The sequence below is a fragment of the Callithrix jacchus genome, chromosome X (genome assembly GCF_049354715.1).
Source record: "Callithrix jacchus isolate 240 chromosome X, calJac240_pri, whole genome shotgun sequence".
NCBI lineage: Eukaryota > Metazoa > Chordata > Mammalia > Primates > Cebidae > Callithrix > Callithrix jacchus.
In genome coordinates, this window is record NC_133524.1 from 50,429,610 (window position 1) to 50,447,500 (window position 17,891).

A 17,891-nucleotide genomic window follows, 5' to 3' on the forward strand; every position below is an offset into this window, starting at 1 on the left:
TCATACTGTCCTGATTACTGTGGCTTTATGGTAAATCTTGAAATGAGGTAGTGTTCAGCTACCAGTTGTTCAGCTTCAGTATTGTATTGGATATTCTAGATGTTTTGCTTTTCCATAGAAGCTTTAGAATCAGTTTATTGTAGCTGCAAAATGACTTGCTTGGGTTTCTATTGGGATTGTGTTGAATCTATACATGATGTTGGGAAGAATTGACATCTCCATGGTACTGAGTTTTATATCTCATGAACATAGGGTGTTTATTCAGATCTTTAATTTCTTTTAATCAGTGTTTTGTAGTTTTCTGCATATAGATCTTGTATGTATTTTCTTAGATTTAGACCTTTAAGTATTTAATTTGAAGTTGGGGGGTGGCTTTTGTAAATAGTAATTGCTTTTTAAAATTTGCAGTTCTAGTTCATTACTGGTATAAGGAAAGCAATTGACTTTTGTATATTGACTTTATATCTTACAGTCTTACTATGTTGTTTAGTTCCAAGAGGTTGGGTTTTTCCCCTTCAGGATTTCTTTAGGATTCTTTGGGATTTTCTACATAGACAGTTATGTCACCTGTGAATGAAGACAGTTTTCTTTCTTTCTTTCTGACCTATATACTTTTTAATTCCTTTTGTCTCATTTCACTAGCTAAGGTATTTAATAGATGAGTGGTAAGAGAAGACATCCTGTTAATCTGTTGGTCTATTATGCATAGACCAAGAGAACAGAATAGAGAGCCTTGTTCCTGCTCTTAGGGGAAAAGAGTCTAGTTTCTCACTATTAAGTGTGATATTAACTGTAGGGCTTTTTTCGTAGATGTTCTTTATTAAGTTGAAGAAATTATTCCTACTTTACTGAGAGGTTTTTTTGTTTCATTTTGTTTTTGAGATGGAGTCTCACTCCGTAGCCCAGGCTGGAGTGTAGTGGCGCAATCTTGGCTCATGACAATCTCCGCCTCCTGGGTCCCAGTTTAAGCACTTCTCCTACCTTAGCCTCCCAAGCAGCTGGGATTACAGGCACAAGCCACTATGCCCAGCTAACTTTTGTATTTTTTAGTAAAGACAGGTTTCACCATGTTGGCCAGTCTGGTCTTGAACTCTTGACCTCATGATCCGCCCGCCTTGGCCTCCCAAAGTGCTGGGATTACAAGTGTGAGCCACTGTGCCTGGCCTTGCTGAGAGTTTTAATCATGAATGGATATTGAATTATGTCAAATGCCTTTTTGTTGTCAATTGATAAGATCATATGACTTTTCTTTTTAGCCTATTGTTATGGTAGATTACATTGATTTTTGAAATATTGCTCCAGCTTTGCATACCTGGAATAAATTCCACTTGGTTGGAGATAATTAGTATTATACAACACTGAACTCAATTTTCTAATATATTTAAAGGATTTTTACATCTGTGTTCATGAAAGATATTAAGCTGTACTTTTCCTTTCTTGTAATGCCTCTATTTGGTTTTTGTATAGTTTAATGTTTGTCTCATAGAGTACCTTAGGAAGTGTTCTCTCTACTACTATTTTCTGGAAGAGATTGGGAAAATTAGTATCATTTGATCTTTAAATGTTTGGTAGAACTTGCCAGTGAAACCATGTGGGCCTGGTGCTTTCTTTGTCATTTATTTCTAGTTTAATTCCACTTTGGTAAGAGACCATAATTTGTATGATTTCTAATCTTTTAATTTTTTAAAACATGTGTTTTGTGGCCCAGGATGTGATCTATCTTAGAAAATATGTATAAACTTGAGAAGACTGTGTATTCTACTGTTGGATGAAGAAGTTGATAAATGTCAATTATGTTCAGTTAATCAGTGAAAAAATAATAATAGGTATGGGGTAGTTCAGATTTTCTGTTTCTCCTGTGTAAGTTTTGGTAGTTTGTGTCTTTCAAATAGTTGGTCCATTTCACTGAAGTTAGAAAATTTGTGTTCATAGTATTTCTTTATTATCCTTTTAATGTCTGAGGGATCAGGAGTCATGACTTCTCCTTCATTTCTGATGTTGGTAATTTGTGCTCCTCTTTCTTTTTTTGGTTAGCTTGGATAGCAGTCTGTCAGTTTTGTTGATCCTTTCAAGTAACTTGCTTTTGTTGATTTTTCTCTATTTTTTCAATTTCATTGATTTCTGTTCTAAATTTCTTTTTGTAAAGAAAAGTCTTCAGTTTGCTTTAGGCTTATATTCTTCCCTTTTCCTCTTAGTTCCCTAAGATGGACGCTTAGGTTATTGATTTTAGATCTTCTTTTCTAATATATACATTTAATCCTATAAATTTCCCTGTAAGCATTGCTTTTGCTGCATCCGTCAATGTTACATCCCACATATATTATATTTTCATTTATTTCAAAATATTTTTAAATTTGTCTTGAGACTTTTTTGACCCATGGGTTATTTGGAAATGTGTTGTTTAATTTCCAGGTATTTGAGGATTTTCCAGCTATTTTTCTGTTACTGGCTTCTATTAACAGTTCAATTCCATTGTGTTAGTATTTACGGCAAACTGGCTAGGACTTGGACTGTATTTCATGTTTGGTGTAACCAGGCGCCAGAGGGTTCAAATTCCTCTAGTGTCCTTGTTGTTGTCTTTCTTCTTGATTTTGAGTTTCCCTGAGGACAACTCCTCTAGAGAGTCTGTGTCTTACTGCTTTTCAACTGCGACCCCCTATTATTATACTGTAGCCCTGTTGGGGTGGTGGTAAAATATGGGGGAGGTGGTAATTTTATAGTCCTCTGATTAAATATCACTGTTTCATGGAACTGTGTTTTGTCGCTATGACATTCACATTTTTCTCCAGTAGTATAGCTTTTTGTCCTCCCTGCCCTCCACTGTCTTCTTTGACTGCAGCATTCCCAGTGTGTTTACTTGAAGCCCTACACCCTGTTGAGTTTGTTCCCCTGCTTTAGGTGAGATAAGAAGCCAAGAGGGGGTTGGAGTGGGAGGAATGCCCTTCTCCCAACTCGGATAAGGCTCAGGCAAAGTATTTTCCCCTGAGGCCTTTGTTATGGAGAAATCTCTGGGGAAATTTCGCAATGATTTCTCTTTCCCACCCCTTGTCAGAGCTAGGAGGGATTCTTTCTTAGATCTTCACTGCGAGAATTTGGTGGGGTTCCTGGAGGTAGAGCTTTGGTGTGGAAGCTGACCTAACACTGTGGTCCCCAGGAGTTTCTTGTACTCATGCTAGTCCACATTCAGCCTTCAGCAACTTGTCCAATTTGCCATTTGTGTTTCTACCAGCTCCAGCCATTTCTACACCAGGTAAGCAGATCTTAGTTGTGTCTCTTTGAATAAGCTTGTCTCTTCAGATTTTGTGGTGGCAGTTTCCTTTGCAACCTCAGTTCTCCAGTGGGTCCAAGAAAGATCATTGATTTTTTTTTCAGTTTATCTAAACTTTTCTTGTTTTAGGGATGAGAGTAATAACTTCTAAGCTCTTTGCTTGCAGGAGCTGAATCCAGAGGTTCCCCATTTTCATTTAATAAAACCACTTTGGTCCCTTCTTGAAGGAATATATTTTCAGCTCCATTTTGTTCCAATTTATGACACGTGGTAGAGGAAGGGGTTACTGTAATGCCTCAAGGGGTATGTGCTGCATGTTTCTAAAATCTGGATTACCAGGTAACCCAGAGATACTGTAGCCATATGGGTAAGCTCTGTGTAGTTAACCATATGTCAGAAATGTCGGGTCTCAGTGAGATACTAGATTGTTCTGTACTTCACTGGTGAGCTGAGTCTTACCTTTCTTTTCTAAGGATTGGAAGCATGATTTTATGAACTGCCAGTAGAGCATTCTCAGTTAACTGTGCAATCAAATTATCATTTGGAATTCCTCAAAGATAAAGGCCTCTTAGAAGTCATTCATTCAATCCAATATATGAATGACCAAGCAAAAAAATCATCACTAAAATGATAGAGTATGAATTTGGAAGGGACCTTAGCATTATACTTGCTAATACCTCCTCATGTTATAGATGGCAAACCTGTAAACCCACAGAGATTAAGGCAGTTGCCCAAGGTGACACAACTAGTGAGTTATGGAATGAGGATTGGAATCCACATCTTCTCACTGCAGGACAATGGGTCTGAGTACACTTTGTTCCTATTAACTTTTATTTAAAAACCGAATAAGCCATCTTCCTCTCCAGGCTTTCCCTCCCGGTGTTCACCAGAAGCTATCACCTACTTTGTCCTCAAGTATGCCAGTAATCTGCCTCCCAGAACAAAGGTCTGCTCTTTGCAATGTCCTGTCTCTACTCTTCCAGTTGCATTGCTATTATTTTTCTTTTTCATAATCACTTATATAACACATTAATATGCCTCACTACAAAAGATTCAAACAATACACATATTTTTAAAATGTGAAAGTCTACTCTGTTCGTCCCACTTCAGAGACAACCACCAAAAAGAATTCAGTATGATCCTTGCAGTTCTTTCTCTATCCAGTCACATATGAAAAAAAAAAAAGACATATTCTGCTTATTTTGTGACTTGATTTTTCACATAATATGTCTGGAATAGTTTTCTATTTCAGTACACATCAGTCTACTTCTTTCCTTGCACTATCTCCCTATTACTAGACACTTCTATTGTTTCTGGATTTTGCTACTATAGTACTGCAATGAATAACATAGATAAACTGGTGTACACAGGTACAACTGTGTCTTTAAGGGTAATTCTCCATATATATGCTTTTTTAAAACTTATTTTTCTGTTCATGACATCACACAATTCCTATTAATCCAAGGAGAATCTCACAATTGGTATATTCTCTCTTGAAATTTTTCCCCTGCTTAAGAGTAATTGCTAGTCTCCTGTGCCCAGTTTCCTTTTGGAAATTAATAGACAGAAACCAATGTAGACTTAGGACAGAAGAACTGGATAATTGCTGCTTCTAAAACAATAATTAGAAGTTTTTAGGCAGGATCATGCTACCCAAAGCATTTCCCAACACTGTGGTATGTAATGTGCATTTTAGGGCAGTGTCTTCCTACCCATCACATTCCCCATACTCTTGTCAGTCCCATAAATGTGTACAAATGAGAAGGAAGGAAGGAAGAGCAAGTAAGGGAGTAGAGTACTGTTTGCTTTTTATGGAGAGCCCTCTCAGCAATTTTGTCAAATCTAGCCTCTTTACTTCATTGCTACTTTACTTTCTTTGACATCTTAGTCCAGTAGGAGCCTGCAGATACCAAGCCAAAGTCCTCATTCTGTTTTGGTTACTTTGATAACTCTGGCAATTAGCACCCTGGTTCCATTGGTCATGAAAGTGGGTTGAGTCAGGAACTTCCAGAGTTGAGCAGATGCTGGGAATGAGAGGACTACAAGTGATACTCCTCAAGCAAATATCTCCAACCCAGTGAAGATGGAGCTGTATCCAATGGGAATAAAGTCAGAAGGAGGTGTTAGAATCTCAATTCATGCTTGTCTCTACAGCTTTCCCTGTCCCTTTTTGCCATGCCTAACCTTTCTGTATTTCTCTCATAACTGTCAAACTTCATTTCAATACCATAGATTTGTTGGGGTTCTTGCAGTTCCATTTCCCACATCCTTTATCATCTGTTTTATTGTCTAGCTGTCAGCAGAGTCAGGATAGAGTTTCTTCTTTGCTGTGCTTCCTGCATGTTAGACACTTTGAAGTTTTAACCTGCTGTGAACAGGAACCAAAGCAGTGGATCACTAAATGAAATGAATGCAGGGATGAGATTCAAAACAACACAGGCACTGTCCAGTCAGATTGGCTCTCAGACATAGCACTGGGGCAGTATCCTGGAGCCTCCTGGTATTCCAGCTGCTGGATCATGGGTAAGTTCAGGAGTTTCTAGGGTAGGGTGAGGTGGGGGAGGAGAGTCCTCAGGAAAAAGTGGTTATTTATCTGTAGCTGCCGAAGTATTTCAGTATTTAGCAAACTGGTATGGCATACAGATGCATACCAACAGAATAGCTGCCCTGAATAAGTGTCCCCAGGCTCAAACTAAGAGTATACTAAAGCATAATGTCTATTCAGGACTTAGATGGGAGGGCTACTCCAACAACATTTGCTTTTTGGTCACTGGATTTAGTTAAGTGGGAAAACAAAATAGAAGCAAAATGAAGGCACAAGTTGCTAGATAGAAACTTCCTACAAATGTCAATTAATTATCAGGGATTCTGCTGTAATGTACTATCAGACAAATAGACAAAATGGGATGTGAAAGAGTTTATGTGACTTACTGGGAAATCTAGAATGGATGAACCAGTACAAGAAGGGAAGCAGGTTGCAAGTTTGGAAGTAAGAAGTGGCATATAATCGGCTCTTAGTATTTGCTGTTTAATGCAAGTAAAGTTTAAATGACCACAGGATGAATATCTGCTGATGTGTGTTAGGCATAATGTTGAATTTTTTGTACATGTGGTTCCAGCCTTGCAAAAATATAATATATCCCTGTAAAACTGAAATAACATTCTTGAAAGGGACTATTTTCAAGTCTGGTGATATATACCAATAGCCCTGCCCCATTTCTTTGAATGCTTATTTATTTCTTTAGGCCATTGCCAATTAGTGAGCCCTCATGCAGCTGTGATATTACTAAAGCAGTTCTTCAAGGTCTGTGTATGAGATTTCTTCCTTTCCTTTTTCCCCTTGTTTTTTTTTGTTAGTGTTTAACTAGTTCACTTAATCAGTTACTGTTCAGCCCCCTAGGGAAATTTCTAATGGCATATTGGTTAGGGATTTAAATAAACATTATTCTCAAATCTGGTTCTTTTTTCTTGTATTTTAAGGGGTTTTCTAGTTTTAAGCATCATGTGATTTTTTAGAAAAAAAATTAGAAAGTAGTTTCCATGATGGGAACTGAGTTAAATACATTCATTTATATGCCTCCTCATTCAAGCACTGTGTTTCTAAAGACCTGTTGTTAAGTCTTTAGACCCGAGTATAACCCTACGGGAAAGCTGTTTCAATGTTGACTTTTTTCTCTGACTGATTTACTGTATGTTTTTCCTGGACTCAGGCAATGCACATTAGCCTTTTGGGGGCTTTTTGTTCTGCCATTTAAGTTGAGGTCTAATTGTACTTTAACTTGAATAATTTTTCTGTTAGGGAATTAAGGTTTTTAATATACAACAGTCACTATGCCTTCAAAATTTGAGAGAAGTATTACTTCTTTTTCTTTTAGAGGCAAAAAAATCTAGAGGCACCTAAGTACTTCAACCTGACATGTAGGCTCATCGTTTAATTTTACTCTGCCTTTCTTGGCAGCATATTGACACACCAGAAGCTTAACTCTGAATACATTGTTTTTTGAAAAGCCTTTTGCATTTTGTTACTTTGTACTTCATTAGTTAATGGGTAGATCATTTCTACTGCCATTCTTGACAGCTAAATTTTAAAAATTTATTTTCTTGCTTCTAAATTTACTAAATTTCTACTAAAATTTTCTAAAAAAAAGGCCGAGCATGGTGGCTTATGCCTGTAATCCCAACACTTTGGAAGGCCGAGGCGGGTGGATCACCTGAGGTCAGGAGTTTCAGACCAGCCTGCCCAACATGGCAAAACCCTATCTCTACTAAAAATACAAAAAATTAGCCAGCTATGGCTGGTGCCCATAATCCCAGCTGCTTGGGAGGCTGAGGCAGGAGAATTGCTTGAACCCAGGAGGTGGAGGTTGCAGTGAGCTGTGATCATGCCACTGCACTCCAGCCTGAGCGACAAGAGCAAAACTCTGTCTCAAAAAGCTAAGAAAAGAAACCAGTTAGATGTGGAATATGACCAGTGACTTAAGCTGTTTGTCATCAAGTCAGCTAAATATACCTTGATGAAAGAGTGTGAACAAGTTAAATCTTTTCATTGATGAAACCTAAAATAGCAGCAATGGCTATCATCATTATTATTATACAATTTAAAATATATTATTTTTCCTATTCTAAAAAGTATAATGAATATTTTTAAATTCACAGTCCACTCTTGTGTCAAATAACCATTTAGAGGTCTTCATGGGCTAAAAGTTTTCAAAATATTGTTGTAGGAGCTACTGGAATAGTAAAATTGGGAAATTATCTGGTCAGATCGGTGTTTCAGAAAGAATTCTGTTTATCTCAAAATATTCTATTATTGTGTTTTTATCATAGGATGCATTTAAAATTGGTAAGAATTTCTTTGTCTTATTTTTACAATAGTATCAGTTGACCTACACTGGGCAGTCTGTATAACAAACACACTCGAAAGATGACAAGTTTGCCAGAGAAGAGAATGGAGAGTAGAAAAGAATGAAAGAAATAAAGCATGTCAAACTCTGTTACTGGTGCCTCATTTCGTAATCTAAAGTGTAATTAAATCTTGTTTTAGTATGACGGCTGCCTCATAGCCACCAGCCCTCTAGTTCTCAAAGGAAGTAACTGTACCTGGAATAAAAAGAAGCCCCTCCCTTGGAAGTGTTGATAAAGCTTTTGAAAAACACATGAACTTTCATTAAAAGTTATGGCACCAGCTATGCAATCCTTTGAACTATACATTTTTATGTACCAAAAAAGATAGTATCTTTGCAAAATTGACTGCCTAATAATATAGCTGCTAATGTGTGAAATAATCTAATAGATAATGTAAATCATACTAGATAATATAAGTGAATTATGTAGTGGTGTTCAGATACAGTTACAGGTAAAATTGTGTTTACTAAAGAACAACTTGGAAGGAGGCTTAAGAGGTTGGACACGTTACCCTTTTTGAATGAGGTACACATACTTTTATAAAAGTTTAATTGAATAAGATACTCACAGTTGGACCACAAATGGTTTTTGCTTTTTATAGCAATGTAGCTCATGGCCATTTAATACAGTCAGTTGCCACTACCTTTTCAATCCTCCTCATTAATGCTAGACTAGTTCATCAAGTGAGTGAGATAATAGAACAATGATGAACTGAAAGCATACAGGTCCCATGCAGTGCCTCACATTTCATAAGGTTTTGTTGTATTAACATTTCAGGGTGTATTGAACCTTGAGAATTGATGAGAGTAATATCATTTCAAAGCCCTACACACAGGGTCCAATTATTAGAGCACACTATGACTGGGTTAATGTTTAACAGTGGCCGTCCTTCAGATTCCCTTAGGGAATCCTCCCAATGTAGAGAGTTGGGAGATAGCAATTTTATTCTTTACTGAACTGGCCAAATTGCACAATTAATTAAGACCTGCTTTAAAATAGCCTTCACAACCCTTTAAAACCATAGAAACATTATAGTGAATTTACTGTCAGGCTGAAACAGCTACTTTCATCCAGATTGGATTAATGAGTATCAGAGTTGTTGCTTTCTGCGTAGAGCACTACTACTCAGAAACAACTCACTTTCTTGACTGTACTCTGGGTTTTTTAAGTGATGAGGTGCTTTTAAAGAACTGACCTTGTATAGTAAGTTTATATGCAGCTCAGTTTTTTACATTTTTCTTTAATTATGATTTGTACATAAAGAAGCATAAAACATGTATACAGTTCAAAGAATAATTGTAAAATGAGCACTCAGGTAAACCATGTCCCAGATCAAGAAAAATGACCAGCATTCCAGAAGCCCTTGCCATATGCCCCTCCCACATGACAGCCCCCTTCTCTGCGTAGCTTCTATCTTTACTTTTGTAATTTCCTTGCTTCTCTTTGAAATGTAATCACTTAACATTTCTGTTGTAAAATGATATAAGTTAGGCTTGCCTGTTTTTGAACTTAGAGGCATAGAATCACAAGCAGTCTGTTGTAGAATCATAATGAATGTTATGTGTATTTTTGTGTCTGGTATCTTTCACTCAGCATTAGGTTTGTGAGACTTTACCTACGTTGTTGCTATCCAGTGCATTTTTTAAAAAGCCTTTTTTATATTTGCCTTTCTCCCTTTTATACTTAGGACCTCTGTAACTCTAAATTCTTTTGGATATTTCTACTTTGCCTTCTTGGATTTTCTGCTAAATGAAGATTAAGACTTGTCTGGACCCAGGTTTCCTGAGCTGACCCGACTGCCACTGGTTTGATGGCATTTGTTTAGATGAGACTACATCTTTAAGGCTTCCGTGCCCAGTTAAAAATCTTCCTTTCTCCCAGGCTGGTCCAAAGGTCTGGTCACATGACTCAACAGTGACATCACATTCTGACCGCCAGGGAACACTGGTGGTTCTTTAGGTGGCGTTTGTTGCCGTGAAAGGCAGAGAATGCAGCAAGTGCCCTTCTAAAGCACTTCAGACTGGGGCTTCTTTTGTAAAAGCTCCCCAACCTAAATGACCAAATGCGGGCTGCCAAGGTTATTTCTTCCTTGAGGCAGAAAAAAAGAAAACTGTGATTGAAGGTAAGCAGACTTGAGCCCGACCAAGGACTGAAGCATGCCCCCCGGGAGCAGGGGATCTGGAGAATCGCAAGCAGTCTGTTGTAGGATTCTAATCACTGCCTGCTCTTTGAGAGGGGCCTGACAATTGCGTTTCTAAGGAAACCGGACTACAAAGGAGGATGATGCAGTGCTCATGTTACCTAGTGATGTAATAGGATTCTTTCTTTCCTGCTAAAAGCTGTTGCAGATCTTCATTTTGCCTTAATATCCTTAAAGCTGGGGGCCTCACTTTGATATATAGTTTAACATTAGATAGCTATGAGATGATTTTTAAAATTAGTTTCACAAAATCCTGTTTTTCCCTTTTGAAAGAAGAACTCTTAAACCAGAGTAAATTCAGTTGGGGCATTAACCTGCCTTAAAAAGTAAATATCTGTTTGTTTGGTGTCCTGTGTTCATATCAGCATTGGACTTGAGAATTGAAACAGCTTGCCCTCCCCCACCTCCACACACACATACTTTATCCTCTTTCTGCCCTCATTTCCTAGCTGGCTTTTTTTCCCTCTAAGCTCTCAAGAAACACACCAGCTTTCATCTTTATCAATATGACACTGACATGATAGGAAATGCTGGGCTGGTGATTCAGCAGCCATCCATTTTACAGCAAGATATGAATGAAGATATGGAAAGGACTTTGGTTTGGGGTTTTAAGATTAACTTGTTCACCTTCTCCACTCCACCCCTACCCCGCCCCCACCCTACAGATGATTTGGACTTTGCAGAGCTTTTTCTTTCAAATGTGCACCTTGCCTGTGAAAGGTGTGCTGACTTAGGTATTCAGAAGACTTACAATTGGTAAACCAATTGTAAGTACAGCTTGGAGTGTTCCTTCAAACTTACCCCATATGAGTGCTAAAGTTGTCTGTTTGGAGTTTACAGTGAAGATATGGATGCAGATGGAAAGAGAGGGAGTCAGCTCAGGCCCACTTGGGCCTCCTCTGCAGAGGAATTTATTACCAAACAGTCTGGAGGAAGCCTTGTCCCTGCCAAGGTTGGTGCTGCAAATGTGAGCTCTGGCTGGGTAAATTAAATGACGGCCTTACTCTGCACTTTTCCCCAGTGTGCATTTGCATAGATTCCTCAGTACTGCTTTATATTGTGTGTTTAATAGCAAAATCTTATTCCATCAAACAATGTTGCAAAAATATTTTGATCAAATTTAAGCCTTGTGTGAGATAGCTTGTGAGTTTAAAACTTTCTCCCCCATTCCCACCATTCATCAAACAAATTTTGGTTCAGGCGATATTTACTGATTCTTGGATATGTGCTAGACACTGTGGAGAAGGCAACGATGAATCAGATATTGGGCTACCAGCAAAAAGCTTCTAGTCTAGAAAGGAAGAGAAAGCATGCACATAAGTAATTGTAATGGAAGTACCCAAAGCATAGCAGATAAGGGACTATGATGGGTGGGCAGGTGGATATGTTTCTTCCAGTTGAATGATCAGGGAGGGACATTTCATCACTGAATCATGTACTGTTCTTTAAATCTCTGCTTGTAAATCTTAGACTGTGCTGACATACTTAGAGTTCCTACAGGCCCATTATGTCAGGGATCAAGTCTTATACCTATTGAAGGGAAATTTGTACATTCCAGCCAACTTAAATTGTGAAGAGGCCCATATGCTTTATTTGGAGTCCCCAGTCAGGCAAAAACCACCTGATAGGATTGCATTACTGCCTTATAAATGTAAAATGGTTCTTGTTGTGATATGGCTGCAAGTGCCTTTGACCCTTTTGTCTCCCTTCCATAAACTGAAATACCTAAGGTGCTCCACCCTCCTTGTCTTTTGTTTCATAAATCCTTTCCATTGCACATCAACTCCTATCATTTTTCTCTTTGTACTGTCACTCTCATCTGTCGCTTTCCATTGACACTGCTTTTAGCAAGTCATCATTTTGTGCCTACACCACAGAAAACTCTGAATGGGATGGATGGTCATACCAGGTGACTGTATTTCTTTATCAGCCCCAACTGTAGTCATCTAATAGTTTAAGGGCTCACCTTTTGGAACCCAAAAAGAAGGTATCAAAAATGTTAACAGTGTCTGAAGTACCAATGTCTGTTTCTTGTTCAATACAGAGAACAAGTCGTACAATGGTGGAGGAATAGGTTCTTCAAATAGGATCATGGACTTCTTGGAGGAGCCAATCCCTGGTGTAGGCACCTATGATGATTTCAATACAATTGATTGGGTGAGAGAGAAGTCTCGAGACCGGGATAGGCACCGAGAGGTAAGACAAAAGATGGCACATAATTGTTAGGAAATACAGGGGAAGAAATTGAAGATATCTGTTCTTTCTGTTTTTTCCTTTCTTCAGCCCTGGATGTGACCGAATCTGGTTTCTGTTGGCAATATAGGGTTTCGTTTTTTAAATTTATTTTTAAAGTCATCTTGGCCATAATTTTTATCCTAAAAATTTTAAATTGCATTTAATGATTTGTCTTCCTATAGTAAGTAGTTGGAAAGGATCCTTACAGCGAAATGGATATAAATGCCTCTGAAGAGAGGTGAAAACAAACTTGGAGGAAGGTGGCAAAATAAATGTCAAAGATCTTCCTTTCCCATCTCATCCCTCTTTTATGGTTTTTCCCTTAATGCAGGATATTCATAACTAAGTAAAGTAAATGCTCTTCTGTTAAAGGAATAAAAGAAAGAAATCTCAGAGCCTTAGTGTTTACTGAAGCATACAAAATAAACTCCTTGTGATTATTGCTCTTGTGCAACCATAAAACCAAAGTAAACTTATGCTTTCAACTCCAATAAAACCACAAGACCAATCAAATTCAAATTAGGGAGATTAACTTAATGTGATAGGTAATAGATGGCACTTATGGCTATGGTATAGGTTCTTTTGAATTTAGCAAGATAATTTCCCCACTTTTCTATTTTTGAAGTACTGTGAAAACTTCTCAGAGAGACCTGCCAAGGTCATTTGCCTTTAACTTGTTGCTGTGTATCATTTAAATTAGGGCCTTGCAATTTCTGGTTTGTATGAGGGCCACATAGAAAGCTTATTAAAAAAATAGGTGTCCAATTCCAGAGATTCCCAGTAGATGGTCATCTGGTGAGTCACTTCTTCAACCCACAATAGGTATTATTTATTTTTATTTCTTACTATTTCTTCTTGGACTCTAGATTTGAAATGTGATTTTTTTTAAGCTGCCCCATTCTCTCCCAAGTTAATTTCCTCCTCTTAGAGTCAAGCAAATCTCCTGAGTAGTCAGGTGGAGATTGTTTTTCATTCTTAATCCTTTCCAGCTCCTGACTGGTTTTCTCACGACCACCTGAACCCAGGAGTCAGGTTGTCCCAAGTACAGGTTTTGAGAAATTCCTTCTTAATCCTGGGATATTTGGTGATTCCACTGAGTTTTCTTGTCACAACTCGAAAAATTGATCACTATAAAACATTTCGTGTTTTTCATAAGATTTCTACCATTTGGGAACATATACACATATTCTATTGTATGTATATATCAATTCATCAGGCAGGCTTTAGAATTTCTGCCATCTAATTTGGCAGTTTGTCATCAGTTGCACGTTCAACATGTTATCCAGATTATGAGAGTCACCTGTGATATGACAAGCCCGCACTTCCTTTTATATTAATGGTTGCATCTGAGGCAAATGATGCCAATTAGTAATCCAAAACCACTTAAAGTGTGCTTATCAAATAGCCCAAGGGGGCTTTTTTTTGGTATTAACTGTTCATTATCAGAAGGGAAACAATGTCACAGGGAAAAATGTAACTTCATTCCTTTTCAGCACTGAAATTGGAAACTTAAAGTCATAGGTCAAAACTATTTTTTAAAATGCTTTTGAAATTTTCAGAATAATTTATTGTTTGTGACATTACTGTAGCTAAAGTGGGGTAGCTAGGTTGCCATTTCAAAGATAAGAAATAGAGATACAGAGAAAGGGGAGGTACCTACACAAAACTGTCAGAATGTTGATTTTTAAAATGTGGGCCCTGAAGGGTTAAATTGTCAAGGATAAAACTTTCTGCACCTCCTGATAGCCTTGATGTTACCTGCAGGTTTTTGAAAATGAAAGAGATACGTTGTTGCTATCACTTAGTATCTGTGACCACTGTACAATTAGGGGTTTGTGGAATTGAGTCTGGGAATTTGCCTGACCTGAACTACAGCCCCCAGGTAGTAAAGCCTCAATTTGTACTTTTATCACTCAAATAAGCCTGTGTTTGTTTATTCTGTGAAAAACATTGAAACTATTTGCTGTGAGTCAAGAGATTGCCCTTGGAGAATCTGATGTCCAGGACAGAAAGAGACCACTGCAATCAGCAACACACGTGATGCTATAAGAAATGAGCAGCTTGGGAAGAAGCCCTGAATAAGGGGCTTGTGGGTATTAAGGTGGGGTTTCAGTAAACCTCAAAATTGTTAGGGAAACTGGTTCAGCTAAAGATGATGTGAGAGGTAGCTCTAAATTGGTCTCTATTCTCCAGTGATTTGTCTTTGTATTTCTTTGTTGAACAGTTTTGAGGTAAAAAAAGGGTGTGTGTAGAGTGTACCAATGTTTTCTAATTTTCCCCTAGATTACCAATAAAAGCAAAGAGTCAACATGGGCCTTAATTCACAGCGTGAGTGATGCTTTTTCCGGCTGGTTGTTGATGCTCCTTATTGGGCTTTTATCAGGTATGGTAAAATGTTACTTTTCAAAACAAATCTCCTAAAACTGTGGCATGTTCCTCCCCCAAGTCATGAGCTGAGTCAGGTACTGTGCTTTCCTATTTCCTACCTTTAATGAACTGCTGTGAAACTTTTAGAAGCTTAATGTCCCCATCTGTACAGGGTACTAATACCTGCAATTCTTATTTTAAATAAATGAGGAAATGTATTAAATGCATTTTGTACACTATAAAATACTGTATCCATTTTAAGATGATGTTAGCCCTTTGGTACTTGTTTTGAGGAAGAGCCCTTCTGTTGGAGACAGTTTATTTAAAGAAATATGTGCTGCATGGGTTTTAGGAGAAAAGATGTGGAAGAGGACTTCCTGAGACATTTTGTGGGTGTTTCTTAAACATCTACTCTCACATTCAGTGATGCAGAAAAGCATGTAAGATATGGCTCATACTCTCAAGAAGCTTATGATCTCATTCTTTCATAGTGGCTAGGGGTGGAATGGTGCCACCTTGCCTTATAAACTCCATCAACCTCCCGCCACTACAAATGATATATAGTCTCCCTAAAAATGGTATACTTGCTGTACAAATACAGCTTTCAACCAAGTTCCCAAGAAGGCTTCTCACCCGGTGGGGGAAGCAGAGTACCAAGGACACTAGGTAGAGATGGTAAGAGGTGTGTCCTCATGGCATTAAAGATATGGCCTAGGAACATCTGGAATCTTGAGCTGAAAAGAAGTTAGGTAGAAACCTGGAGATGGAAGGTGTACAGTGGTAGGTAACAGCAAGCAGAGGCTCTAGCTTTAGGCTGCCTGATTTGAATCCAATCCCCTGCTAGTTTTGTGGCTTTGAGCAAGTTTCTTGATCCCTGGAAACTTGAGTTTACTGATCTGTAAAATGGCGGTAATCAAAGTCTGAATGTTTAGAAGTTTGCTGTGAGGATTAAATGAAATACAGCACATAATAGCACTCATTAGCACCGCAGCCAGTTGTTAATGCTGCTGCTACAGCTGCTGTTACCAAGAGAAAATAATTCATGAGCCTTGGAGTAGAACGTGACTGTAGCAAATGAGGAATGGCTTATCTATAGCTGGGTTTTTGAAAATTGTCTAGGGCAGGGATTGGCAAACTTCTGCTGTAAAGGAGCCAGATAGTAAATATTTTAGGATTTGTGGGCCAAGTGGTCTCTATAGCACCCACTCCATTCTGCTGATGTGGCCCGAAAGCAGCCATAGAGCATAGGTAAACAAACGAACCTAGCTGTGACTAGAAAAACTTTATTTGCAAAAATAGGAGGCAGGCAAGATTTGGCCCTTGGGCTATAGTTTGCCAACCCATGGCCTAGGGTGTTAACTCTGCCCCTTCTGGCTCTTTCAGGAGAGAGAACATGGTGTGGCTGTTTGGAGCGGCCTGATAATAGACTGGGCGGTCTGTAATGCTAAGTATTGCAAAGAGGCTGAGGAGAAGGAAGATGGCTGAGAAAAGGTTAATTGACGTAGCAGTTAGAAGCACAGCAATGACCTTGAAAAACTGTCTCAGAAAAATATTAGGAGCTAAATGTATTCAGTTGGTGCAAAAGTAATGGCATTACTTTTAATGGTGAAAAACCGCGATTGTTTTTGCACCAACCTAATAGATTTCAAGGGAAGGCAACCACTGTAGAAGTTTTCATAGTCATAGGAGAGAGGAAGGGCAAAGGCTTGAAATGATAACAAGAACAAGGGACAACAGTTTATTCTTCAGGGTAGGGGAAACCTAATAAAATTTGTAACCAGAGAAGAAAGAACTGACTCTGGGGAGGAGGAGAGGTAGAAGGAGAAGATGGAGGGTACAAGTATTAGGTTAAATAAGACATGCACATGTGAAACAACCAGAGAATAAGCCAAACTCTAAAAGGCAGAGAAGATTGTGGGCCAGAGTGGGCAAGAGTAGGCGTCAAACAATGTGTTAGATTTGACTAGGTTCTCTGAGTATGTAAATAACCTGTGTTAACACTTTTAGCACCTACCAAAACACACACATGACATGGCTTCCTGCCTGTTGGAATGTAGGCATAATATCCTCAACTTTTTAATGTATTTCTTGTCACTAGGTGGTCAGTGAATATTTTTCTTTCCTTGTACACACAGGGTATTTTGTTTTTAAGCATTGGAGAGCAACAATAGAAGCAGTGTGTCTGAATGCTGGAACAGTCTGGGAATTCAGGGGCTGTGAATTTTATGATGGCTTTACTATTTCCCTAAAGCATGATTCTGGGCCATTTAATTTCTTTATGCCAGAGTTTCTTCATCTGGATGACAGAAATGATGAGAAGGCCAGAATCTAAAGTGCTATAACTGTCTTAACCCTATCAGTCTATTAGCCACAGTATATAAGTCCCCAGTTCACGATTCCATTTCCTCATCATTTTCTGTGGCAAATGTTCTGTGTATGATCCTGTTTGCTATTTCTCAGCAAGAAAACTTTAGGATGTTCATGTCCTAGGTTCAGGAGGCTTCGACATGTCTAAAGCTTCATCTCACCTTCCATGCACATCACAGCTTGTGCTTTGATAAATTCAGCTCCTTCAGCCTAGAATGCCTTCCTGCTATTGTTCAAATTCCCTTGTCCTCAGAGCACAATCCTGCTATCGAGGCTTAGCCCTTCTCCCCATAATCTTCGTCAGCTCTCCTCTCTAACCAATCTCAAATAAACATCATAGAATAGTCCTCAATGTTGGGCAATTCACATTTTCTGAATCTTGCAAATATGTATATGTAGGTGAGAAGAACATAATCTTTAATAAACTTGACTCTTTATTGATCAAATTCATAAAGTTGAAGTCGAAACAGTGTTTTTGTCCTGTTAGTTCAGCTTAAAGATAGGTCTACTAGCCCCTTGCTCCCACTCAACCATTTTGTTTTCCCTAAC

At 38.4% G+C, this 17,891-nt stretch overlaps 1 protein-coding gene across 3 annotated transcripts in view; it reads left to right on the forward strand.

Moving 5' to 3' along the window:
• CLCN5 (chloride voltage-gated channel 5) overlaps positions 1 to 17,891 on the forward strand; it is a 163,767-nt gene that overhangs the window by 122,026 nt on the left and 23,850 nt on the right. For 2 of the 3 annotated variants that reach the window (XM_078363242.1, XM_002762861.6), the window contains exons 5-6: positions 12,418 to 12,569; positions 14,892 to 14,991. In XM_078363242.1, coding sequence (XP_078219368.1) covers positions 12,418 to 12,569; positions 14,892 to 14,991 — 252 coding nt within the window. Of the gene's footprint in view, positions 1 to 10,122; positions 10,296 to 12,417; positions 12,570 to 14,891; positions 14,992 to 17,891 lie in introns of those variants that run through there. The other variant, XM_002762862.6, reaches the window with a different exon arrangement.